The following is a 25,548-nucleotide window of genomic DNA, read 5'->3' as shown; positions in this document are numbered from 1 at the left end:
CAAAATAAATGTAAGTAGATGGAATAAACAGTCGCTTGTTAATAGTAAATTTGCTGAATTTCCTCCATAGTCTTTTTTTATTTGGCGACCGAAGTGAAATCTCCTGTGACCCACCCGCTGGTCCATATCTTTGGGAATGACTGATGTGGATCGCTAATTCTAGTTACAAGCAGCCGGGCTAAATTAGGAATCAGCGAACTCCTGACTACAGTCTGGGGGCTAAAAATCTGGAAAAGGTAACACAAGTCAAACTGGTATGTCACAGGTCTATTCCAGGTGTTCACGGTCAGTTGAGAGCGAGTCACTCCCACTGAAGAATGTTTGAATATTTCCATGTAAATATCAAACAGTATTTTTGCTTGAAATGAAATCGTGTCAGAGGCCTCATTACAGCAGATGTTTAAAGGCCACGATAATGTCCAGAGGACAGCAGGGAGGACAGACGTGCTTCTGTTTATACTACACTGACATCTGTGTACGCAGATGTATTGTGTGTATTGTGTAGTTCGTGTCGTCATAAACGTTTGGCTGCATGTGGACATAAAGCAGATGACAAAATGTGCATCGGCGCAGATCCAGACAGTTCAGTTGGAGCTTCACCCCGTGTTCACACTTCCTCCCTCTCAGCCTTCTTACACCTGATATTAACATGTGTCCTGGGTGATCTGATCACAGGTGGACAGCTGTGAGTACGTCAGTCCACATCTGGCATTAGAAGGCATCTTTGATTTGCAAAGACCAAATGATTTTTTTGTTTGTAACCAGTATTAGCCAACACTGTCTGAATCTGAATAACAACAAAACACAGGTTAGGAGTGACCCTCTAATTACCACCTGGTATTTCACACACACACTGGTTACCTGGTCACCAGGTGATTTCCTGACCTGAACTGTGTTTGTGTGTCTGTACAGTTGACCAGAGAATACTTCAGCAGGGACCTGAAACGTCACTATCAGGGTCACAACAACACCGACGTCTTTACATCCACATGGAACGCCATCATGACCACGGTGACGTGTTGATTATATAAAAACCTCAGACTCTTCCTCCTTTTCCCGCCTTATAATCATCCCAGTGTGACATCAACACTGTAATAATCTCCTCCTCCTCCTCCTCCTCCTCTTCCTCGTCCTCCTCCTCCTCTGTCGTGTTTCTCCGTACAGTTCGACTGCTGCGGCGTGAGCGGTCCCGAGGACTTCGAGGAGAGCCTCTTCAGGCTCCTCAGCCCCAATAAGCTGGTCCCTGAGGCCTGTTGCCAGAGGAACAGTTACCTTGGAGACGCCAGTGTGGAGCAGTGTGTGAGCGGCAGCGTGGCCTTCAGACACAACAAGGTCATCAGAGGAAACACATTTCTCTCACAAAACACACATTTAAACAGACGCCTGCTTTGATAAAGAAACACACACACACCTTTAAAAACACTCCACTACGAGTCCTGCAGTTTTATAATTATCACTGATCCAGAATCAGAATCAGTTTTATTGACAAGTAGGTTTTCACAAACAAGGATTTTGTTGTGGCTTGTTGGTGCACAACAACAAACATAGTGCTGAAAATATAAATAAAGATTAAGGCCAGTGCTCTCGGGTAAAAACAGCATAAATAGAAAAACAGAGAATAGACAATGAAAAAACAGAAATGTAAAAAACAGTAGAAACAATATGCCGTATAATCAGTCCCTCCAGGATTTCACAGCCCTGTTTTGGGATTTTTTGCAGCCTAAAATACCTGATTTCACAGCAGCTTTTCTAAAAAAATTGTGATGTTTTTAGGCATTTTTTTTGCAATGAAAATTGCAAATTGTGATTTTTTTTTTCTATAATTGATTAAAATCCAAGGGCAGCTTGTTCCAGGCAGAACAGAGACACGCTGTGGTCTGAGTGCTCTCAGTAACCTGCCAAAAACACTCAGGATTATAAAAGTTTTAACAAAATCTGCTTTCTTTGTAGATGAAGAAGTTCCTCTGGGGTGTATTCCACAAAGAAGCAAAATGTTTTTGGAGCTCAAACTCAGTCAAAACATCACAAAATTATAAAATATAAAAGTGCACAGGGCATTAATGAATGTCAATAACAATCATAAATAAATATCGAGTTGTTTCATTGAGCTCATTCATGTAAAATGTTTGCAGGGGGGGCTGCTGTGTTTGGTAAAATTCATGGAAAAGTTGCAGTTCGTGCAGAATTCACAGGGATTGGTTGAATTTGCGTGAATTGTCGCAACAACGTCGCAACTTCCTGGAGGGACTGATTCATAGATGAAGAAGCTGCACAGTTTGTGCAAAATGTTCAACCTCGAATGTGCAAGATTACATCCATTCATGTGTGAGTCTGAACAAAAACACCAACAAACAGGGAGAACTGATTTTTTTTTTTCAGATAATAAAGATTTTTAGTTTAATAACCAGGCTGTGTGATTTTTATATGACCATAATAATGTGCAGAAGACAGTTTTCTTCAGTTTCCTTCATCTGTGTGTGTGTTTTATCGATGCAGGGCTGTTACTCAGCGATGGTCGACTACTTTGAGACGTACATTTATACAGCTGGAGCTCTGGCCATCGTGGTGCTGACAATCGAGGTACAGACTCTATTTTAACTCTATTTTATATTAAAATAAACCTGCTGTTGTACTGAATATCAGCACAGTGACTATATTATTATTTTATGATAATATGATTTGTTTGTTTATTCAGTCATTTATTTGACTCCACCAACACAAATATTTCCACAACTGGACTTGCACTGGGCTGTTGCTAAGCAACACTTTCCTGCACACCAACGTTAACAGGGCGGAAATTCTACCCATTCTGCAACCGAGCGATTGGTCAATGGGGGGAAAAAAAAACCCTGGATGTTATCTCAATATCAGAGATCCCCAAAGTGTGGCCCTCGGCCCACTGGTGGGCCTTGATGGCCCTGCAGGTGGGCCCTGAGAGGTCATGAAAAATAAATGAATAGAATGTTTCAGTTTTATAAGTTTGAGTTTATCATAAAATATTTAGGAATAATTTTACAAAGTAATCAGAACTAATAAAACAAAGGTCATGCGATTAAAATAAAGTGATATTCTTTATTTATCTGAGTCAGTATGATATTTAATAAATTTATTGCTTGTTGCTTGATTTTTTTTAATGACTAAAACAGGTTTCTTGAGGTTAAAAACAGCAACAGAAGAATAAAAAAAGTTTTATCCTCCGTCTGTCTGTCTGGATGAATCAGGTTCTCTTCTCAGCTGAAACCTTGTGACTGTCTCTGATCTCTGTGTGTCTCTGCGTCTCTGCAGCTCTTCGCCATGGTGTTCGCCATGTGTTTATTCAGAGGCATCCAGTAAACCGCCGCGTCCACACGCGTCACCACCAGCCGTCAGAAAGGCACAAACAGGAGGAAAACAAAGCTGTAAAATATGAGATGTGTTTGTACAGTGATAGTTTACGTGTCTCATTGGTTTCGTGACATCATTTTGTACTTCACAACAACAGCAGCAGCAGTGAGGCGTTCGAGGTACTTTACTTTGGGAACAATAGACACACACACAGGAAGTGATCCGCGACCTGAAGAGGAGCTTCCGCACCGTCGAGGATTAGCTGCGAGCTAAACACTGAGAGCAGAGTGAAGAACAGATGATCAGAAGTCACTTCAGTCCAGGACCAGTCTGTGTCCACGCATCACATGATTTATAACCTCCGTCTGATCATGACGATTGATTTTCAGGATCATTCACAGATCACAGTTCTGCACTCAACAGTTGAGGGACAATCAGCTCAGATTAAGTTGCAGTGAACCTCAGAACAGTCAAAACCAGAAGGTCTGCAACCTTTACGACCAAAAGAGACAAAAACAGGAGACGAAACTGTCTGATTCTTTTCTTTTTCTTGATGTGACATCCCTCAACTTATGGAGACTCCAGAAGATGAGCTACTGCCAAAATTTAGACAACAACATATTTTAGTTGACAAAATATTAAAACTTTTTAAAAAGATAATTTGGTTGATAGGCTTACTTAGTTTTACAGTTGGAGAATAATTTTATACTGTAAAAAAGTTTCAAGGCAACGCGCTGCAACAGAGTTCTGAGCCAAACTCAAGCTTTTTGTCTTTTGAAACAAACTTCTAAAAAGTTTTGCTGATCTATAATCTTTAGTTGAGATGATTTTCTTCTTAGATAAACTTGAATCTTTGCGTTTTAGAAATAAAAATAAAAAAATAATTCAGATTGTTCTCAGTGAGCTGTGAACCTGATTTTTCATTATTTTGGTGCCTGAAAATTAAATGGTTTTAATTAAAAATATATAAATTTTAGATATCATTCACTGTCACTTGAATGCATTTACTCTGTTATTTTCTTTTCTAAAGTTTTGAGGGTTTCTAAATCTCAAAAATTTTGAAAAGTTAATTATCTCAAAACTTTTTCACAACTTAAGAATTTGAGTCGGATTCAAAACTCAAAAATCTATTGCAGTACGTTGCCTTTTTATTTAGAGTTTTCTCAACTTTTTTGTTTTTACTGTGTAGATTTACAACAGTGATAAATGAAAATTATTTTTTTTAATGTCCTTATAATTTTTTGCCAAAGCCACAGGGAGTCAGTGGAGAGGGACTGAAGAGCTGCAGACTTCTGGTCAAAACTGATTAAATCCAAACGTCTGTTTTTCACGGCTGGTTAATGTGAAGATGATCATGCAGCTTGAGCCGTTCAACAAAATCACAAAACACTTTGGGCCTCGTGCAACAACGTTTTTATCTTCTCATCATAAACCTCTCTGATTTTTTACTGTGACGACTGTTTTAATCAAACACACAAATTCAGCTCGTATCTCCTCACGGTTCCTCTAGATCCTCACAAACAGCATCTCAGATTGATTCACACTGCTGTATTCCAGTTGATCAGCAGCGGGTCGGGTCGGGTCGGGTCGGGTCGGGTCGGGTCTGTGCACAGGAGAAGCTGAGGGGGAAGAGTTTCACACCGTGAGGGAAACAGAACTGATTTATCAGTGTCAGCAGGACCCTGTGGATCCTCTGTCTCCATCTCGCTGGCAAACCAATAATACAACTCCAATTTAATGATCTCTAGTGGTCATAGCTTCCTTTTCTGTAATACTAGACTGAGGTAAAATGATTATGGCAACACTTGTTATATTTAAATGTCTTTCATGAACCTTTAAAAGTGATTGATTGATGCGTGCACCGCGGCGAAAAACACCTGCAGCTTGTGATGTACCGTAGCTCAGTGTTTCTCAAACTCTTTTCCTGGGGACCCACTTTTTAAAAATGACAAACCGTCATGACCCAAGTCTGCATCACCTTCTATCATCTTGATGCTTTATTGAAAACATATATGCTCTTACAGTATATACACATGATAAAACTTTAGAAATGAAAAGGGTCTTAAATCTTAAATTTGCTGAATATCATCCATAGTCTCATTTATTCAGGGACCCAAATAAAATTTCCTGTGACCCACCTGCGGGTCCCAACCCAGTCTGTGGGAATGACCGCCTCAGCTCTTCCTTAAGAACCGCTCAGAGGAAAGGAAGTGTGCCTTAGAAACCTTCATAGAACACTAAGGTACAGTGCGGCCCAGACTTGTAAAATCCTGTCATTTTTCCATCAGTGTATTTTTATGCACATTTTGAAGCATTTCATTAGAAAATGTTAATGGAAACTGCAAAATTTTAAAAAAAAGTGTTAATGCTGGTCTGATGTAGTGGACATTTAACTCACATGATCAGCTGTTTCCTCTCGATGAGAAGAACAACAACAACAACACTCCCATCAAAGAATAATTACATGAAGAAAGATCCTGAAGATCTCTCTCCGTTTTCCTCTCGCAGATGGACTTTTTTTGTGACCTCTGATTATTACAGTCGTGAAATGCAGCCTGCACCTCCAACATCAAGCTAAAAACTCCACTTTGTGCAGCTGAGTTCATATATACGAGGGAGTGAAGCCATGCAGAGCCTTAAAAGTCAACAGTAAAATAATAAAAATGTAAAGACGTTAAAGTTCTGTACATTCTGAAGTCATTTAATAGATCATTATGGAGGTTTGCTTCAAATTTGTTCGACAGTTTATTTAGTTTGGAAATACGGACGTTTTCCTGATCAGCGACTGATGTTAAACTGTTTATGTCCCCAAACAGAGACTTTTTATTTATTTATTCTTGTTTTAGTTGTTTTCTGTAAAATATTTAAACTCTAAATTCATATAATTCTCAAGTTGAGCAAGTATTAACCTGAACATGGCTCTGCTGGCTCATGGATTTCCATTTATACCTTAAAAAGTGTTTGTTGCATGAGGCTCATTGTCACCAACACACGTCAGTAAATGTCTCTTAAAAATAGAAATCATGTTAGTTTACAGGAGTGTGTACAGTCCTGCAGGGTTCAGTGTAAAGTGTTAAGAAAAGTGATCAGTATTTAAGTTTGTAAATTAAATCATCTTCACTACATGAGACTGGATGTGTGTGTGTGTGTGTGTGTGTGTGTGTATGTGTGTGTGTGAGAGAGAGAGAGAGAGAGAGAGAGTGTGTGTGTGTGTGTTTATATGTAAATAAGCCTCAGTAGGACTGTGCTGGTGTGCAGTCTGTTTCCCTCTGTGTTCCCACACTGTAATAATGTTCATTTTGTCTGTAGTTAGAAAAAGGAAATTTAGCTAAAAACCTTTTTTTTTTCTCTCTGTTTTGAAAACAGTTGATTTGTATAAATGGCACTGACTGACATTAAACTGATTTCTGTGATTTTAGTGGTGTGACGTTTAATTTATTCTTCACACACAAAAACACACAAACACTTTCACTTTTTCTCACAACCAGAGAATCAGAGTCTGAACAGACATCCTGGTTTATCTGAGCAGGAGCGAGACTGAGGGTCTGCAAACTTTTTATCTCATAAAAAATATGCTATGTGATTAAAGTTGTTTGTGGAAAGGAAATGTTTGTGTAAATAATCTCCTCTTTAGTGAAATTACACTTTTTTTTTTTTTTATTTCAGTAAAAGCACATCGGTCAGGTTTCTCTCAGTTTTGTGCGTCTGACATCATTCTTAAGATTTTTCCGGCTGAAGTTGAGCCGCCATTTTGTCTCAGTGATTCAGAAAAGACGAAAAGTGTAATGCAAAACAGTTACATTTTGTGATGTCTATTATATAATATTTTATTTTATTTTATCAAATGATATCAGATATCTGGTCCACCTGAGCTGGTTAAATTTTGGCATTTTAAGTTTTTGTAAACTCACTGAACAAAACTAGTAAACTTTAAAACAGGCTAACGTTAGCAATTAATAATATTTAACAAATTAAAATAACACTATGGTTACTCTAAAATATACTATAAAAATAATAATACTATACTATACCATCCTGCTATGAAAATACTTTTCCTAAAACTATAATATCCATTTGTTATTTTACTTTTTGTTAAAACAAATACCTGAGTTGGAAACTCAACTTTAGTTTGCATTAATGCAAACTGTTAATTTGAAAACAATCAAATAATTTAATACATCTGACTTGTTAATTTGATTTTAAAGAAAACTACCAATTGTGCTACCAATTAAAATATTTTTTTTAAAGTTGGTCCAATAATTCTCTTCTTTCAGTGTTCTCCTGTTTATCAACATACTTCAGGAAACCAAACCTTCATAATTTAATTTTTTTAATTTTTTTTATTTTCCACTTGTGAAAAAAGGGATATAATTCTACCACACACTGCAAAAAGGAAAAAGTTTAAAATAAATCTTTGAGTTTTTAAAACCAATACTTAAGTTCTGAAAAAGTTTCCCCCCCAGAAATATTATTTTAAAATTTCTCAACAGACTCGTTGAATTAATCTAATATTTTTATTTGCAACTATTTAATTTTAAGCACTTAAATATAGGCTGGTAAAACTTTTAGCTTCTTTCAAAACTTGAGAGTTTGAGTTTGATTCAGAACTCAAAAATCTGGTTAATGCAGTTTGTTTTTTAAAGTTCATCCAGTCAGATGAGTCCAAGCTTCCTCCTTTCTTTAAGACAGAGATATATATCGTGATATCAACCCTATGAATCATAAAGAACTGAAATCACCTCTAAAAATTGTTAAAACATGCTATTATCAACCTTTGTTTATCTAAAATCTTTAGAGTTTGAGTTTGATTTAATTGTTTGTGTTGTTTTTTTCTGTTTACAGTGTACAAGGACCTACTTTCTCTCCAATATACTGGAACTAAATGGCACTCAGCCTATGAAAACATACATTTAAAAAACTCAACATCAACGTTTCTGAACAGAAATCATCACCTGGTTACTGAAGATAATCCACAGACTTTGTTGTGAGAGGTTTCAATGTAAGAACCACTTTCTATGGTGGAATAAAACTAAAAAACTAAAAACTAAACTAAACTAAAAATTATTTTTCAACATCTTTGCTGTCAATACTTATTTTGCATGTGTCTTTCACCAAAACCCAGAGGAGAATAAAAAAAAAATATATAGATAAAACTAAAAATCCAAAGAGAAAAAAAGAGTCTCAGTCTTCAATTGCAGCCAAATTTATTTAAATTGTAGAGTCGCCAATCAGCCTGATCTGCATGTTTTCGGACTGTGGGAGGAAACCGGAGCCCCCGGAGAAAACCCACGTAGACACGGGGAGAACATGCGAACTCCACACAGAAAGCAGGCCTGAACCCAGGACCTTCCTCCTGCGAGGTGACAGTGCTAACCACTGCACCACCGTGCTACCCGGGACGTAAGAACTCGTCCGAGGAAGACAAGTCCAAACATCCTAATTTTCTGTAAAACAGAGACAAGTGTTAGTTTTCGTATGACACATTGATGTATGCTCAAGCATAAACATGTAAAGAATCCAAAAATCAACACTGCAAATGGTAAAAAACACAATTTAAACTAAAAAGTGTGAGCAGTGTGTGTGTGTGTTAGTGTTGGTGTAGCGTTATCTGAATCTTGGTTGATGCCGCAGCTGTTGGATGTCCTCCGCCTGAGTCCAGTTCTTCGAGTCGAAGCGTCCTCCTTCCTTCCTGTGAAAGACAGAACAACGTTTGCAGCAGCTGTACTCTTGGATATGTATTGAAAGTTTGTGTTGAGTCAGAGTCCTGCACCGGGTCAGGTACCCGCCGGGTGACCCGCAAAAATGTTGTGTAACAGGTAAAATGAAGTAATTCTGGGCGGGCAGCAAGTGAGACCAAAAATATTGCAGGTAAGATAAAATTATACGTGTTGTTGACATTTAAATCCTCTGATCTTCTGCAGAGGCTTGATGATGAGCCGATCATCTGAATCAGGTGTGTCGGAGCAGGGAAACCTAAAACATGCAGGGCAGGGAAGAAAAAAAAGATATATAAAACTAAAAATCCAAAGAGAAAAAAAGAGTCTCAGCGTTCAATTGCAGCCAAATTTCTTTAAATTGTAGAGTCGCCAATCAGCCTGACCTTCATGTTTTTGGACTGTGGGAGGAAACCGGAGCCCCCGGAGAAAACCCACGTATACACAGGGAGAACATGCGAACTCCACACAGAAAGCAGCCCTGAACCCAGGACCTTCCTCCTGCGAGGTGACAGTGCTAACCACTGCACCACCGTGCTACCCGGGACGTAAGAACTCGTCCGAGGAAGATAAGTCCAAACATCCTAACTTTCTGTAAAAGAGAGAGACAAGTGTTAGTTTTTGTATGACACATTGATGTATGCTCAAGCATAAACATGTAAAGAATCCAAAAATCAACACTGCAAATGGTAAAAAACACAATTTAAACTAAAAAGTGTGAGCAGTGTGTGTGTGTTAGTGTTGGTGTAGCGTTACTTGAATCTTGGTTGATGACGCAGCTGTTGGATGTCCTCTGCCTGAGTCCAGTTCTTCGAGTCGAAGCGTCCTCCTTCCTTCCTGGGAAAAACAGAACAACGTTTGCAGCAGCTGTACTCTTGGATATGTATTGAAAGTTTGTGTTGAGTCAGAGTCCTTATATTATCGGTTCCAGATTGCATCCAGATCCTTGCATCCTGGTGTGTGTGTGTGTGTGTGTAGGTGCCATGTTATCTCAGCCATGGGTGACGCTGCAGCTCCTCCAGGGTGGGCCGCTGCCTTGGGTTCAGAGTCAAACATTTTTGCAGGAAATCTCGACAGTCTGGAGAGGAAGAGAGACGAGAAGAGGTGAAGGTTGTGGCCCCAGTGATCCTTCAGAATGTGAGTTAAAAATCAACTAATTTGTGTCTGTCCAGAGCTGAAGAGAAACTAAGTACTAATACTTTATTACTGTGCTGACAACTTTTTATGTTTACTCCCTTAATTTTAACACAAATATCTAAACTTTCTACTTCTTTTACAATTATTGATTTTTACTTTGCATCCTTGCACGCTGCCTTCACAACATCAAGATTGATTTTAACCTAAATGGACAGAACGATAACACGCAAAACTATTTCTTTGTGTGTCAGTCAGTGCAAATCACACACGACAGACGTAACCCAGACAAAAAGGACAAAACAAAACTATGCAAAATACATAACAAGACGAAAAATGGCATCAAGATGAAAAAGGTGGTGGTAAATCAGTCCTTCAGAGGACAACTTTTTTTATTCTCATACTTTGAGAACATTTCAGAGCCTGAACTTTTTCACTTTTACTGCAATAAACAAGTTGAAGTTTTTTTTCTATTTGAGTAAATAATGTGTGTCCTGTTTCCACCTCTGTGTCCGTCTGCGACTGGTTTGTGAAGGAGAGTTTTTCGTACCTTTCGACACCCTTCTGTTGAGCTTGATCTTCTTTGCGGTGAACAGTGTGGTCTCAAACTTGACTCTTCTGTGGAGTGAATCGAACAGGACCACTCCCATCTGCCACACTGTGGTGGGGCCGGCCCTGTAGGAAGACTCAGAGTAGAACTCCGGGGGGACGTGATCAAGCGTTCCTGGAACACATCATAACAATAATAATAAAGGCGTGAGGATGAGGAAGAAGGATGAAGGGTGAAGTTTTGTTTAAATGTAATGAAGGCACAGATGTGGGAGTAAGTCAGAACTTTGGTGTCTTACCACAGAAGTTTCGGAACACTGATTTTTTCTTGGTGAAACAGCTCAGACCAAAGTCGATGAGACGAACACGTGGGACCGCCGAGCCAGTCTCGATCAGGATATTTTCCCTCTTGATGTCCCGGTGGAAGATCTGCTGATCCTCAAGAGCTTTGGCTGCATCAACCAGCTGTTTCAGTATGATCTGAGAGAGACAGAGAGAGAGAGAGAGAGAGAGAGAGAGAGAGAGAGAGAGAGATGGTAAGTTACACCTTAAATTTCAGACTTAAGTGAAATATTTCTCTAAGCTTAGGTTGTCTCCTTGCCTTGGTGTTTATATTGTCATAATACAGCACATGTACACTTCAGTTACCATGGTAACACTCAAATCATCCTTTAATGTTACTAGACAGATGTTATTGATGGTGTTAGCTAGCTTAGCAAACACATGTAGTTAGCCTGTGTTAGCTTAGCTTCTCCAAAATGTTGATTTAATTCCACTCATTTTTCCAGAAGTTCTTGTTCTTGCCATGGAAAAGGTTTGACGCGCAGACAAGGATCGTCCAGCAGCTTACCTTGGCCTCGTCCTCCTTCAGGGATCCTCCTTTGTCTCTGACGTAATCGAAGAGGTCTACACAGGGGTCAGGTCTCTCCATCACCAGGATCAGCTTCGGGCCCAGATCGTACCAGTCCAGCAGGGACACAGGAGCCGAGGCCCCCGCTGATTGAGATGTTCCGGCCCCGAGCTTTAACATGATGGCCACCTCCACCGGGACATGTCTCCCATCTTTGTCCTGAAACGTCACAACAGAATGAGGGAGAGATGTTCCACAGACACCACAGAGAACCAGAACAGAACCAGAACAGAACCATGATCCACTCGGTGTGTGAGTGCAGTGATGAAAACAGCAGATTTCAACAGAACTCAGAGTCTCTCACTCACCTGGCAGTTGCTGAGTGTTTTGCCTTTTGGGACGTGCTTGATGGCGACCTGCGAGACACAAACAGACATGAACACTTCCTGACCTTACTGTGTGTGTGTGTGTGTGTGTGTGAGAGAGAGAGAGAACATGTGTGTAACACTTACTGGTAAATTATCTGCTTTGCAAAAGCCAGCATACACACACCCGCAGCCTCCTTCACCGAGCAGACCCTGCTGCTCATATTTGGCCTCAAATTCAGCTGAACAGACACAAAAACACACATTTTTATGCAAACTTCTGGTCACTTTTCAAGGATGAGAAGCTAAAGAATATGAATCAATTGTATTTAAACATATCTGTTGTCTAACTGCAAACCTGATGAAAATACACTAAAATACAACATTTATGATGCAATGTATGAAGATGTTCAGGTTTTTCGCGTGTTCATGCGAGTTTTACTTCAAAACACATCAAGAGCCAAGTTGCAAATAACAGAAACCTCCCAAAAACATTGAAATATGAGTAAACACAATGATTACTGATGATTATTGAAGAGATGCATGTTGTACAGGCAGATAAATGGAGAATACGAGGGCCTTAACAGCTGACAGTCTGCCAGAATGAGGCCTGAGACAGTCAGCTGCGACCCCAGTATGTTTTAAAATGGTGTAGTAGCGCACATGAGCCACTAGACGGAGACAGAAAACACGTAAGATCAGTCACGCAAACGACGTTAGAGGGGTGGAGAGTGACTCAAATGTCTCAGAAACAATTACTGATTATTGTTTTAACAGTTTTTGATCAGAGAAGAGCAAAGATAAGACATAATTTATGGTAATGAAGTGACATGTTTACGTGCTTTGTTTCAGCTGCTTAATCACGTGAGGTTTTTGGTCGTAGAGTGGCGAGAGGCAAACTGTTGGAATCAGTGGAGTCTCGGCTTTAACATGACGCCTCGTCTGTGTGTGTAGCATGAAGCAGCAGACTGGTATAGGTGAAAATGTGGTGAAATGTGGGTTGAGTAGAGGGCGCTAGAGAGTTTTTGATGTGTGTTCATTAATCTGTCTGGTGTTTGAATCGTGTTTGATGAAAGTAAAACAGGTTTTTGTTCTGTTTCATTTGATGTGCAGCATAAAGATGTTTCTACATGATTAGTTTGATCTTTTGTGGTGTAATTCTAATTTTACACTGCAGGAATCACTACTTACCTAGTACTGTCAAATCTTGTTCGTCCTCCTGTTGGTGATCCTGGTCCTTGTCCTTGTGGTCCTCCCCGTCGTTCTCCTGTTGGTGATCCTGGTCCTTGTCCTTGTGGTCCTCCCCGTCCTTCTCCTGTTGGTGATCCTGGTCCTTGTCCTTGTGGTCCTCCCCGTCCTTCTCCTGTTGGTGATCCTGGTCCTTGTCCTTGTGGTCCTCCCCGTCCTTCTCCTGTTGGTGATCCTGGTCCTTGTCCTTGTGGTCCTCCCCGTTGTTCTCCTGTTGGTGATCCTGGTCCTTGTGGTCCTCCCCATCCTTCTCCTGTTGGTGATCCTGGTCCTTGTGGTCCTCCTCGTTGTTCTCCTGTTGGTGATCCTGGTCCTTGTCCTTGTGGTCCTCCCCATCCTTCTCCTGTTGGTGATCCTGGTCCTTGTCCTTGTGGTCCTCCCCGTCCTTCTCCTGTTGGTGATCCTGGTCCTTGTCCTTGTGGTCCTCCCCGTCCTTCTCCTGTTGGTGATCCTGGTCCTTGTGGTCCTCCCTGTCCTTCTCCTGTTGGTGATCCTGGTCCTTGTCCTTGTGGTCCTCCCCGTTGTTCTCCTGTTGGTGATCCTGGTCCTTGTCCTTGTGGTCCTCCCCATTGTTCTCCTGTTGGTGATCCTGGTCCTTGTCCTTGTGGTCCTCCCCATCCTTCTCCTGTATGTGATCCTGGTCCTTGTCCTTGTGGTCCTCCCCATCCTTCTCCTGTTGGTGATCCTGGTCCTTGTCCTTGTGGTCCTCCCCGTCATCAGAGTGCAGCAGAACTAGATGTAAAATTATCAGCTTTGATTAGACCTTTATAAGACTTTATTAGAGAGTCATTAGGGACACATTTCACTTTAGTTTGCGGTTCAGTTCTGCTGTGATGTTTTCCTAATGATCGTCTAAGAAAGTCTAATAAGAGTCTATCAGTAGGATCTAATACTGTCCACTAAAAAAACATATTATTTCTACTTTTTGTCTAATTTGATACAAATTACAGTTTGTTACATCTTATTAGTGTGCTGTAAAATAAAGTGTGACCATTTAAAGTCAAGCCATGATTTAATCAGGTTTAAAAATTAATCTTTGTTGGTATAAATCAGCTTTACTGTATGAAACTGTCTCACAGACATTTTATCAGGGTTAAGAAAAGCCTTTAACATCATCAGAGGTACCAAATCTACCTGATAAGTCAAATAAATAATTTATATTAGTGACTACAAGTTTGTCTATATTTCTCTCTTACTTTGTTTCCTGCCAGGGCGAGGAGAACGGTGAGCCTTTGCCTCGTCTGCAGATTCTTTATTCATGACGACGTTTAAGAAGTTTTAAGTATGAAAAATTTCTGAGGAGCAAATAAAAGTTGATCTAACTGGTGTATCTGTGAGTGAGTCTCCCTCAGGTGGTGCTATTAAGATGTCTGGTGACGGAACACGGAATGTGGTGACACGTTGTATGACATAACAATGTAGTGTTCCAAAATATGCCAATGAGTGTTCCGCAATACATTTTGTATGTGACATACTGAAATAGGAGGGGGTTAACCATTAAAAATCATTAAAAGTATATAATCTGCAACATTTCCCCCCAAAAAACAATGTATGGACACTTTTGACTCATTGTTTCCCTTTAAATCACGTCTCAAATCATTCATCCTGTCCACCAACACAAGCACACATCAATATGTGTGTATGAAAAGTTGTGGCTGGATGGAAATTTACCAAGACTGAAACTCTAAATGCAGCAGGAGATGATACTCTAACACATATAATTTAATGACCTATTCTGGCCACATTTTAGGCCAGGTGATGGGCTTATGTTCAATGAAAAACAGATATATGTGGAAAAATCTTTCAAGATATGAAAGATTGCTTTTTTTTTTTGCCACTTTTAGATTCATCTATTTGGTGGCTTGCTCAAGTGCCACAATAATATCTTCATTTGGGGGCTTTTCCAGGCAAATCTTGATATATGTAATTGCATTATTGTTTGCCACCTCTTAACGTCTCCATGGCACCCTCTTGCCACCCCAGTAATCTTTCTCTAGTTCCAACCTTGCTAGCTGACTAAAAAAAATTGTTTGCTAGCTAGAAAAAAAGTTTTAAAATGTTAGATTGTTTGCTGGCTAGTTAACAAGTTAACAACATGTGACATTATTTGCTAGTTACCTAAAAGGTTAACAGAATGTGAAATTGTGTGGTGCCAAGCTAAAAAAGTGATAAGTCTGAAATTGTCTGCTAGCTAGCTAACAAGTTTCTTTTATTTAAAAGTCATATCAGTAACAAGCTACTTAAAAAGTTAACAAAACCTTAAATTGTTTGATATGTAGTTTAAAAAAAATGAATAGGCCTTAAATTGTCATATTAGTTGGTGTCTCCCCGTCACCTCTGATTTTCCTCTTCAATACTTTGATGCAGAAATCCTCCTCAGAAGGTTTTTGAACTTCCTGAACGTCATTTTCCCAGGGGGTCTTCTTTCTGTGTTGTGCTACAAATGAGAAAACACAGTGGAACATCCATGTGTTGTGAATTTTAGTCACTAAGACTGGATTGTCCGTACACAGATTAATTTAATTGAAGATTTGTTCTAATCAGAGTTTAGTTAAACTAGGTTTAAGATGAGTGAATTAAGATTTAAAATTAAGCAGAGCTCTTTTGCACAATTGCAAAACAATCGCTGTTAAGTAAGTTCATTTATGTAAAACTAAATTGAATAGAGTTTAATCAATACAAGCATGCTTTAAATTAAAATTAAAATAGATTTTAAATAAGTAAGAGGTAAGAAGTAAGAGGGCAGAAACCGTTACTGTTTGCCTGACCTTTGTTTCTAAACAAAATGTTGAATTGTTTCTTAAATAACTAAAAGAAATAAACAAAAGGTTAAATTGTTTGCTAGCTAGCTAAAAAGTCTTTAAAAGTTTGCTGTTGCATGTTAACAACATGTGACATAACATGTGACATAATTTGCCAGATAAATAAAAAGGCAACAGAATTTGAAATAGTTTGGTACCAAGCTAAAAACGTAACAAAACCTTAAATTGTGTGCTCGCTAGCTAAATTTTTTTTAAGAAATTGAATGAAATGAGACTGTTTGGTACCAATGTTTGCTAGGACACTAAAAAGTTCACAAAATGTAAAACTGTTTGGTACCAAGCTAAAGATCAACAAAACCTTAAATTGTTTGCTAGTTAAAAAGTTAACAAAATGTTATATTGTTTGCTAGTTTGCTAAAAGATTAATTAGCCTAAAGTCGGCCTAAAGAAAATGCTTCATTAAGTGGAAATTTGTCTTGAAATAAATCAATCAATAAGTTACACACAACAAAGTCAGGAACTACTAAACCTAACAACAAATATAAAACACTTGGAGCTACAATTATTAATATATTAGCAATCAACAGTTCAAAATCAAAAAGTCTAAATTATTAGATTTTTAAATGAATATTTTCTGTTTTCTTTACTTCTCTCTGATAGTAAACTGAATATTTCCATGTTGTGGACAAAAAAAGACATTTACGTACTTCATCTTGGGTTTTAAATAACATTTTTCACCATTGTCTGACATTTTATGGACCAAATAATTGATTAATGGAGAAAATGATCGACAGATTAGTCGGTAATGAAAATAATAGTTTTAGATTTTCCAAACACCTGAAGCATGGGGGCATACGATGCTCCACACCTGTAGTGTCTGACAGGTGCAGGAGGTGATACCGACGTCTGATGGACAGACAATACAATAAAAACTCCTTAATGCAACAGTAGGGGGTGATAATCCTCCATTTTGGTTACAATTAACACAGACGACGAAGAAGTGGCACCGTGAACTCCCCCCACCACCACTTCAAATGGATCCGTCCGTCCAGGTCAGAGGTGAAGAGGCGGGAAACAAAATAAATCAAAAAGTGGATTTTGGATCGAAAAACAAATTAAATCGATAAAGGACCGAACAAGAGAAAAGTTGGAGCAGGAAAGGATAAACATGGACATAAAGTTTTCTTATGTGTCGGTCTATATGCACATTATGACCGTTTGATTCACAGAGAAGCAGCTGTTGACGATTTTTAACTTTTCAAAAATGAAGTGACGACGAGAAAACACCTGAAAACAACTTTCTGTCATGGCTGCTGAGATGAACTGATCAATAACTGGACTTCGATGGATGATTTCACACGAAGCAGAGCCTGAAAAATGTCCTGCACCAGGAGGTAAGACTATTTTATTTATTATTAATCCTTATAATCCTTCGTCCTGCGTTTGTCGTGTGTGAAACCAGCTGCTGTAAACTGTTGGTTATCGGAAATTCTGTTAATGAACTAACGATTATTTTCATCATTGATTATTCTGCTGGCAGTTTCCTTGACTAGTCACTTACTTGTTTGATCCATGAAATGTCAGAAAATGGTGAAAAATGTTGATCAAAGTTGTCTCAAATCTTTGGTAATTAATTTAATAGTTGACAAGTGATTGATCAGTGGATTAGGCCTAATCATGGCGGCTCTAATGAACTGTTGTCTTTAATTGATTGAACCTGCGCTCAGGATTGGGAGGGTTACTTTAACAAAGTATTCTGTTACAGTTACTAATTACCTGTTAAAAACGAAGTGAGTAATGTAATCTAGTTATCACAATATTAAAGTAATGTAGCTTGATTACTTTTGAATTACCTCAGTATAAAATATTGTGAAATTGTTTAGCCTAATATAATGTTTTTACGGCTGCAACTAACTATTATTTTTCATCAGTTAGTTGTTTGGTTCATGAAATGTCACAAAATGGTGAAAAATGCTGCTCAAAGCTCAAGATACCGTCCTTAAGTGTCAAGATATTCAGTTTACTGTCATAGAGGAGTAAAGAAACCAGAAAATATTCACACATAAGAAGCTGAAATCAGAGAAGTTGGACTTTTTTTTAAATTAAAAAATGAATCAAACAATAATCAATAGATGCAGATTAATTTCAGAGTTGATTAATAATAGGTTAATCGTTGCAGCTCCAAGTGTTTTATTTATTTATTTATTTATTGATTCACTGATTTAAAGACAAAATAACTTTGAAATTTCCACCCAGTGAATTATTTTTTCACTAGAGGTTATATTTAATTGGCAGCTGTGTGTGCACCATGCATGGTAGTATATCGTTCTTTATTTTAAAATAATAATCCACATTTTTACTGAATGTTTGTGTAATCTGATTCAGTTCAGTATGTAATCCATTACTCTCCCAGCCTGCCTGTGCTGTAAATCCTGTGTTGTTGAGCTACAGGTGAATTTATCATCCTGTTGGTTTTCTGTGCTCCTGTGCTGTAAATCCTGCTGACATGCAGGTGTGAACATTTGTTTCAGTTCAGCGTTTCCTACAAAGTCAAAGAAATAGAAACAGTCTGCATCATATTCTGTTTAGAAAACAGTTTTCATATAACATACATGCCTATACTGATATAGATCAATATAGCTGGGATAAGACAATAAATAATTGTTCAAAGCGTTCAATATTTTCTTGCATCTTAAATCTCCTTGTTGTTTCTAGGAAGCATTTTGTGACACATTTTGTTGTGTACTTTTATTCTGAAGTTTGTGGTACAACATCCTTTTTTCTATGTCCACTTCTCCCTGGACAGGGGAAATGATTCGGCCATCTTGGGAAATTTTTGTCAACTCATCTTGTTTGATCTTGTGTAGGTCAGCTGGTTGCTGACAGATTCTGCAGACAACTCAAAAAACAAAACCAAAAGTCCTCGTACAGCAGCTGTCTTGTGATTCCTGGTAACAGATTCAGTCCTGACAGCAGCGGCTTGTAAACCGATATTCTTTAAAAATAAAAGCGATACCTCTGGAGTTTGAGCTCCAGGTTCTTGATATTTTAAAATAATATTCATGTAAGTGTTTGTGACCTGTGGAGTTAATCCATCTCCAAATGTGGAGAACGGCTGTTGGACACACGGGGACGGCTGCTCTGTACTTTGGACTCGTTCTGTCACACCTGGTTGGAGGTGAGGTTGAAGGTAAGTTTACTGTTTCTCCTGAATCGGATGTAATTTAACATGTAAGAAGTGTTTCTTTAGATAAATCTATCACCTGGAGTTCTCATTTCACACAACTGGTTCTAGACTTGCTCATATATGGTAATGATGGGGATTTCTGCGCTGAGAGCTACTTTCTCTCCTTGTTGATGGTTTCTGCAAAGTCATTATTAGGCCCTCCGAAGGCAGAGAGCAGAAACTACAGAAGCAGTGAAGCTGAGAAACAACTGGGTAAAGCTTCACTTCCCAGGTCTCATAATTTCATGGTAAATAGGTGATACTTATCAAGTAATATATTTGACATTTCTTATAAATAACCCACAAATTACCTCCACATTTCATGGTTAAGCATATGATAATTAGCAAGTGCAATTTCCATGTAGTTGGTGGTAGTTAGAGAGCAACATATTTGAAATTTCTCTGAATTTACCCCCAGATTTCATGGTAAATATGTATAAAATGACAATATGAATTATCACATACTAACCATGAAAGTTAAGTGAGGTCTTGGCAAATTCAGAGAAATCTCAAATGTGTTGCTTTATAATTACCATCAACTACATGAAAATGGTATTTGCTAATTACACATACTTAACCATGAAATTTGGGTTTAATTTCTAAGACATTTCAAATATATTACTTGGTAATTACCACCTATTTGGCATGGAAATTATTGGACCTGGAAATTTAAACATTACCAAAAAGTGTTTAAAGTTTTCAGGCTGGACAGTGAACTGTAAAAGAGATAAAAAGGTTGTAATGACTTCATTTTATGTCTCTTTTATTATTCTGTGTTTGAATAACTTTGTTTACTAAGTACCTTTAATCTTAAGCTTATAGGAATCAAGTGTTTCTGTGTTTCTATCTGTCCAAGTGAAAATGAGATGGTAACTACTTTTATGGCAAACTATCTGCCATTATGCTAAACTAGCTAGCTTTAGAAGGAGATTAGCTCCTTTGTTTCTTAATCCAGAATGAATTGATTTATCGGCTGTCTTATTTAATCGTCTTGAATAAAAAATTGAAAATGTCACTTTATCATATAGGTATTTTTGATTGACAGATAACAACTAAAACTTTAGTTTTAGCTAATGCTAGTCATCTTACTAGCTAGCTTTCACTTGATAGACCTGTAGATTTCTTACTTTTGCTTTCTAGTTATCAGTATTTCTGTGACAGTAAATAAACAATATTACCCCTCTCCAGCTCTGTAATTTTTTCAATGTCCCTAATATTTTGTCGTAATTTTGATTCATCATTAATAGAAAAAATAGGCCTACAGATTTGTGGTCTTAAACCCTGACAGTGATGTCTCATGTCTCCAGGCAGTGTGAATGTCAGAGTTGTCTCTCAGCCCGGTCAGCGTGTCTCTTTGCCATGTTCCTATCACTATGAGGACCACACACACGTCTCCCAGCTCTCTGTCCAGTGGCGGAGCCCAAACAACGAGCTCCTGTGTCACTACATCAAACATAAATCCTTCCAGAACTGCACCATGGGATACGCCATCAGCTACGCCCCCGGCTCCATCACGCTCACTATCCAACACGTCGGCGTGGACGACTTCGGAACTCATATTTGTTCTGTGAGCAAGCGACATGAGTTCTCAGACTACAGTGTGGAGCTGGTCAGGAGGTCAGGTGAGTGTGATGGACAGGTGAGGGGCGGGATGTTTGGTGTCATGTGACCTGTGAGGTAACGGGATGTGTTTGTTTCCCCAGATTCTGTCACTTCAGCTTCAAACAGAGGATGGAATCAGTCAGGTGTGTTTACATGAAGCACACAACAGATTTATTCCCCTCATACAACAAACTGTCAGTGTTAAAGGGATATTACGCCACAAAATAATGGCTTCAGTCTCTTTATTGTCGTCATCTCTGTAAATGGTAGTTTATTTAGATCCCTTACTTGAAGGGTATTTTAAAGCTCAGCCCTATTTTATAAATGTTATACAGTCTAAATACCCATTGGGTGCAAAAACTTTCTTTCTGCCAGATATCACTCTCTCTTAACGCCACCAGACTCCTTTGACAATACTCTGCGTTTCATGAGCCTGGATGGTAGCGTTTTTTTTTGCAGTCTCCTTTAAAAATGTGAAACATTAGCATGTCTGGCTAACTAATGCTAGCTTGGTTTTGTTTGCTTCTCTAAGGATTTAAAGAACTTGTGTTTCAACAATTGCTCAAAATTTTGATGTAAAATCTGCCACCATTATCACCATAAACTAAACAAATGCATTGTGAGAAAGGAAAGTTTGGCAGGTGTAGCAACAGTAACTAAGGATGGCGGGGCTTAGCGAAGGGTCAGTCAACAGGTCTGTCCAGTGTAACGTCTCAGGCTCGCAAAGACAAATCAAACTGTCAAACTTGGCAGTGTTAATCAAATATGAATCAAGAGTCTGCTACTGGATTGCCTATTACTCACCTCAAATGTTTTTAGAAACATGTTTTAAGAATAGTATTTATCTGTATTACAAGAAAGCTTTTAACCAGGCTGCCAGCATTTCGTGCCCTACTTGGAAACGGACCAAACATCACCAATGCACACATTTCATTGATCTGGGCGCTACATGCGTCGTAAGTTGTATTTTAAGGTCTCCCGGACCCGTAAGCTTAAGGGAGACCTTAAGATACAACTTACGACACACGTAGCGCTACAAAGGCTCTGGGAAACGGGGTCCTGGTTGGTTGTAGGTCAATGCAATTTCATCCAGAGGCATTTGGGCATTTGGGGTAAAAATACAATATTTGATTCTGAAATGTAGCATAGCGTAGTGCAGAAACATAAATTAGATTACCCAGGTCAAGTACAAGTACGTTGAAATTGTCCAGTATTTGAGTAAAGTTGAGTTGTGAGAATATCATATCTCAGATCAGTTGACTTTTAAAGACTTATCTTCTGTCTAAGTCCTGATTTTCTTGTGACAGCTGATGTTGTCAGACTGATTCCAGATTAATTTATTAATGAATAAAATATAATAAAGTGAACAAACTGAGATAATTAATGTGTGTTTTGTCTTTTCAGGTCCTGCCTGGACTCTCCTTCTCCTCCACACTGTGGGATTATTTGTTTGCATGTAGGAGATGAACAACAGAAACATTTTCAGTCTTTATTCAGTGATTAGAGCTGATGCAGCTGCACACAAACACGCTTCACTCAGCCTGAGAAAATAAAACCACACAGAGGCCACACCGTGTTGAACAGAGCTCTGAATAAAACCTGCAATGGGATGTGATGCTGTGTTGGATATATGTGTGTGTGTGTGTGTGTGTGTGTGTATACAGTGTGTGTGTGTGTGTGTGTGTGTGTGTGTACAGTGTGTGTGTTTGCAGTGTGCTCCTGATGTTTCCAGAGGATGAAACACTGTTCTCATGCAGCCTCTCACATGCCGGCACATGCATCGTTGTTTCTGTTGCTGTGTGGAAACAACAGGGGAATTCAGAGCTCCGCTTCCTATTGGATGGTTGGTGTGTATGTAAGCATGTTTAAGTCTACGTGTGTGTGTGTGTGTGTGTGTGTGTGATTTCTGTATACAAAATGACATTGAAAGCTGGGCCAGAGAGGCCTTGGTGACCTTTAATTTCAAAGTAGCAAAAAGAATGTTTTTTAATTCAGAAGAGAGGAAGTCCTTTATATAAGAACTGTTTATACATATATAGATTTATTCATCCACAGTTTGTTAATATATTCATACAGCGTACATTATAAATCAGTTTTACTCACTGAATTCAGGTTTTTCACATGAAGCTTTACAGCCACAGTTTCACTCACAGCAGAATGCATGTATTTATCATGTTTCACTGTTAGACTTACGCTGTTTTTGACTTCTTCAAGTATAAATGCACTGACTGTCCTCGCTCTCGCTTCAGATCCTTTACCTAAATGAAAGTACTAATAAAACACTGTGAAAATACTTAAGTGTGGTATATGTGAGGCAACTCTCCACAGTCAGTGTGTTACCTACAGTAGATGGCGGTCGACGCCCACAGTTTGGAGAAGCAGCAGGAGTACTGATGTAGGAAGCTAAGCTGTCTATATCTATAGCTGGGCTGAAGGATTTTGAAGAAATATCTAATCACAGTTATTTTGACTGATATTGCAATGACGATATGATCTGTGATATCATTTTCATTGAAAATCACATTAAAACAATTATGGTGATTTATTTTTTTCAGGGATCTGAACTACACAGATATTTTCTGAAGTTTAGAGAATGATGTGTTGTCAGGACGCCTCTGCAGCAGCACAATATTTAATTTAAAATGGCATTTTGACACGTTTCACCTTTTGACAAATGTTGTGCGTCTTGCGATTTGGAAATCACAGTAGACCATATTGCGATTTCAACTAATTGTTTAGCCCTAATCTATATAAAGAATATTTTCACAGCTTTGTGCTTTCTCCAAAGCAGTCAGACTCTTTTTGCAAAAACACTAATTTTACCTCACAGAACACTGGATTTGTTGGTCTACAGCTGCCTCAATTTGTTAGTTTGTTTGTGTTATTGTGTGACTTTGGTGAATCCAAACTAGGGCTGCACAATTAATTGCAATTGCAGTAAAATCACAATATGGCCTTCTCCACGCTGGAGGCGTGTCCACCGCCATCTACTGTAGGTAACACACTGACTGTGGATGAAGGAACACTTCATCCTTCAGTCTGTCACAATCATTTAAAAGCAACACATCTGGAGATACATGTTTTTCACTGGACAAGAAAAGTATGACAAATTGTAATCTGAAAAGTAAATGGTAACTAAAGCTGTCAGACACATGTAGTGGAAAAAAGTACAAAATTTGTAGTGAAGAAGTTTAAAATACTACAAATACCTAAAAATTGTAATTATCTGAAGTACTTGAGTAACTGTACTCTGTTACATTTCACCACTGTAACGTCTCAGACACACCATCTGTCCTCGCCATCACCAGCAGCATTTTCAGGAACAGGAGTGAATCCTAGAGAGGCTGCAGGAGGCTTCAGGTTACATAACTGAGCTTCCTGTGTCCTGAGACACACTGCAGCTGTCCACACACACACACACACACACACACACACACACACACACACACACACACACACACACACACACACACACACACACACACACACACCTTTCAGCTGCACGGAGCTGTGAGCACACGCACATCCTCAAATAAGGGTCATGAAGGTTTGGTGATTGTGAGATGATGTTCAGAGTGCAAACCTGTTAATAAACCCTGCATGTGAAAATCAGGTTTGTGATGTGTAGAAAAATAATTTTGAATTTTGTTCCTGTTCTTTTTTTAAAGGTTTACAAAAGGTGATAAAGAAGCCACAGACTTTAACATTTAATAATATTTGAGGCCATGCATGTGCTGTGATCCCTTTATTTAAACTCAAACTCAAATACTGTTTGACACCTTAAAGTGGTCACTAAAAAATAAATATACATGTCTGTCATCAATCACTGGGAGAAGAAATTAAAAATTGCAGTTTATTTGAAGGGGTCTGCACAAGAATGACATGACACCTATCATTCTGTCAGTTGTCATTTTTATTGTAAATTTGATTTGTATGTCTTTGCTATAACATCCGGACATTAACCAAAGCAATGTAACACAACATAAACATATCATAAAAGATCTAAATATGTTTTAATATTACATTATATTGTTGTCATATTTGGTTGGCTTTGACAGTAGCATCATTAAACCATAATAAATGTGTCATAAAGATATCATTAAGTGTTGTTACACTGACAGATGCTTGTATAACTTTGAGATTTAGTATGTACAGATCTTTACTTGTTGCTAAAGTAGGCTAACTGCTATTAAGTCCAGCTGTCAAACTGCCCTTATTAACATTTATTATTTCACAGCTGTGTTAAACACTAAATTCTGATTGGTCCATTATGGCATTCTAAGGTCTGTTATATTTGTACAAAAGGCCAATGGTATGATTCAATTCAATTCAATTAAAATTGCTTACGGGATGCCAATAAAGCAATTTGAATTGAATTGAATAACAGACTGTTGCTATGGACGCAATTCTCATCATAGAGTCGGGGGGAGCAATAAAGCATTTTTAAATTAATATTTTTTTGCTAAATTATTGTTTTCCTTTGGTAATACAGTTATAGGTAAATAAACCCTGTTAGGGTGGTGCAGGTCTTGAATTATCCTGAAGGGATTAAAAATTATTTTATGGATTTAAAAATGATTTTATTTCTTTTCCAGAGACTCTGATCAGAACTGCATCTATAGCAGCAGTCTGATATTCATAGCAACGGTGTGTTGTACAGAAATAACAGACCTTAGAAAACTGTAAATGACCAATCAGAATCAAGTAATTTAACAAACAATGTAATAATGTGACATAAACCCATTCAGGGTGATTTAAGAACTGTCCTGTGTTG

General features: G+C 38.4%; 4 protein-coding genes across 4 annotated transcripts in view; 3 read left to right on the top strand and 1 right to left on the bottom strand.

Moving 5' to 3' along the window:
- LOC146332490 (tetraspanin-18B-like) overlaps positions 1 to 4,454 on the top strand; it is a 46,373-nt gene extending 41,919 nt beyond the window's left edge. Inside the window, exons 6-9 of the mRNA XM_084721712.1 lie at positions 913 to 1,011; positions 1,165 to 1,332; positions 2,497 to 2,580; positions 3,286 to 4,454. Coding sequence (XP_084577838.1) covers positions 913 to 1,011; positions 1,165 to 1,332; positions 2,497 to 2,580; positions 3,286 to 3,333 — 399 coding nt within the window. The 3' untranslated portion in view covers positions 3,334 to 4,454. The remainder of the gene's footprint in view (positions 1 to 912; positions 1,012 to 1,164; positions 1,333 to 2,496; positions 2,581 to 3,285) is intronic.
- A 5,540-nt stretch (positions 4,455 to 9,994) lies between these two features.
- Positions 9,995 to 11,784, bottom strand: LOC146332489 (serine/threonine-protein kinase pim-2-like). The gene is made up of 4 exons (XM_084723170.1): positions 11,572 to 11,784; positions 11,021 to 11,201; positions 10,723 to 10,896; positions 9,995 to 10,116 (listed from the first exon to the last, which is right to left on the bottom strand). Exons 1-4 carry the CDS (start codon positions 11,749 to 11,751, stop codon positions 10,025 to 10,027), a joined length of 627 nt encoding a protein of 208 aa, XP_084579296.1. The 5' UTR covers positions 11,752 to 11,784; the 3' UTR covers positions 9,995 to 10,024.
- Positions 11,785 to 17,188: 5,404 nt separating this feature from the next.
- The window catches only part of LOC146332487 (uncharacterized), a 76,435-nt gene continuing 68,075 nt past the window's right edge, over positions 17,189 to 25,548 (top strand). Inside the window, exon 1 of the mRNA XM_084721588.1 lies at positions 17,189 to 17,340. The gene's annotated coding sequence lies outside the window, so the exon portion shown is untranslated. The remainder of the gene's footprint in view (positions 17,341 to 25,548) is intronic.
- On the top strand, positions 18,838 to 22,408 carry LOC146332488 (uncharacterized). Its single transcript, XM_084723156.1, has 4 exons — positions 18,838 to 19,136; positions 20,480 to 20,794; positions 20,876 to 20,917; positions 22,179 to 22,408. The coding sequence occupies exons 1-4, from the start codon at positions 19,049 to 19,051 to the stop codon at positions 22,232 to 22,234; spliced, it is 501 nt and encodes a 166-aa protein (XP_084579282.1). The 5' UTR covers positions 18,838 to 19,048; the 3' UTR covers positions 22,235 to 22,408.

The sequence above is a fragment of the Lutjanus erythropterus genome, chromosome 1, assembly GCF_056507025.1.
Source record: "Lutjanus erythropterus isolate fLutEry1 chromosome 1, fLutEry1.hap2, whole genome shotgun sequence".
NCBI lineage: Eukaryota > Metazoa > Chordata > Actinopteri > Lutjaniformes > Lutjanidae > Lutjanus > Lutjanus erythropterus.
Note: the sequence above shows the minus strand (reverse complement) of the source record. Positions and strands in the feature narration are given on the sequence as shown.